The sequence below is a fragment of the Wasmannia auropunctata genome, unplaced genomic scaffold (genome assembly GCF_000956235.1).
Source record: "Wasmannia auropunctata unplaced genomic scaffold, wasmannia.A_1.0 LD295659.1, whole genome shotgun sequence".
NCBI classification, from domain to species: Eukaryota; Metazoa; Arthropoda; class Insecta; order Hymenoptera; family Formicidae; genus Wasmannia; species Wasmannia auropunctata.
This window is the reverse complement of record NW_012067231.1, coordinates 1-1,167: the sequence shown is the minus strand read 5'-3', so window position 1 is coordinate 1,167 and position 1,167 is coordinate 1. Positions and strand designations below refer to the sequence as shown.

Here is a 1,167-nt window from a genome sequence, read left to right as displayed (position 1 = left end):
TATATATATATATATATATTAGATATATTAATATGTATAATAATGGTTAATATGTATAATAATAAAAAATTAATTTTTTTGCCATCACGAATAAAGTAATTTTTAAGTAAGTTCTCTTCTTATTTTAATCGAAATATCTGAATATACACGCCAAACTTTCATCAACTTGATATCTGCGTCAGTATCTGCGATAGTTAAAATACTTACACCTCGTAAAGGAAAATTAGAGCCGTAATTGCGAGATTTGCCAATGGGCGCCGCACCGTTGTCGGTGAGGAAAAGGATCAGCGAGTTCCTCAGCATCCCCCGGTTGCCCAAAGCATTAACGATGCGCCCAACGGAATCGTCTAATTTCGATACCATCCCTGAAGCGAAATTAACGGCGAGGTAACAAAGGGAGGGGATAAGCTTCTTTACGAAATATCCTGCGTAAGCTCTCATCTCTCGATTAAACTAATATAATATTCGGTATTTATTTTAATTATCTTTGACGTAAGCTATTGCAGTTATTGACCGACTTTTGTCGTCGATAACTGTAATCGATACACACTGGCATATTTGCGGCGATTCTGTTCCGGGATGTTTGTGAACCGCCTATCGTTATAGTGATCGTACTCTTGCGGGTCCTCGACAGGCGCGTGGACAGCGAGATGCGATATATGGAGATAGAGCGGTCGAGACGGATCGTGATGCTCAATGATTCTGACCGCCTCGTCGGAGAAAAGATCCGTCACATATTTGTCGCTCATGCCATAAGCCGGGGCGTCGCCACGATGCATATCGTACCCGCTCATATTCTAATATATATGTATATATTAGAAGAAGAGTTATATGTATAATATATAAAATAAATTATATATGTATATTGATATATATGTAAAACAATTGAGTGTGAAATGTAATAACAAAAGTTAAATTGAGGGGAATGAAAATGTTATGAATATTTAATTTATCTGGATTTTGTCTGAAAATTTTTTGTATCATAAATTATTATGAAAAGAACATATATATATATATATATATATATATATACCTATATATATATATATATGCATGTGTGAAGTTAGCACCCCAATAATAAAATTCCATAGTTCTGATCAGAGTTGCCGCTTCATTTTGAAAAGACGAGGTGTTTTCTATAGTTTCTAACAAGAGTTCTGCTTAATA

The 1,167-nt window shown here is 34.8% G+C and overlaps 1 protein-coding gene across 1 annotated transcript; it reads right to left on the bottom strand.

The window, feature by feature from the left end:
- Positions 1 to 207: 207 nt before the first annotated feature.
- On the bottom strand, positions 208 to 797 carry LOC105461287 (arylsulfatase I-like; the record flags this gene model as incomplete). The annotated part of the gene is made up of 2 exons (XM_011707778.1): positions 551 to 797; positions 208 to 365 (listed from the first exon to the last, which is right to left on the bottom strand). Coding segments are annotated over exons 1-2 (402 nt in total), but the record flags the coding sequence as incomplete, so codon positions are not given.
- Positions 798 to 1,167: the final 370 nt, after the last annotated feature.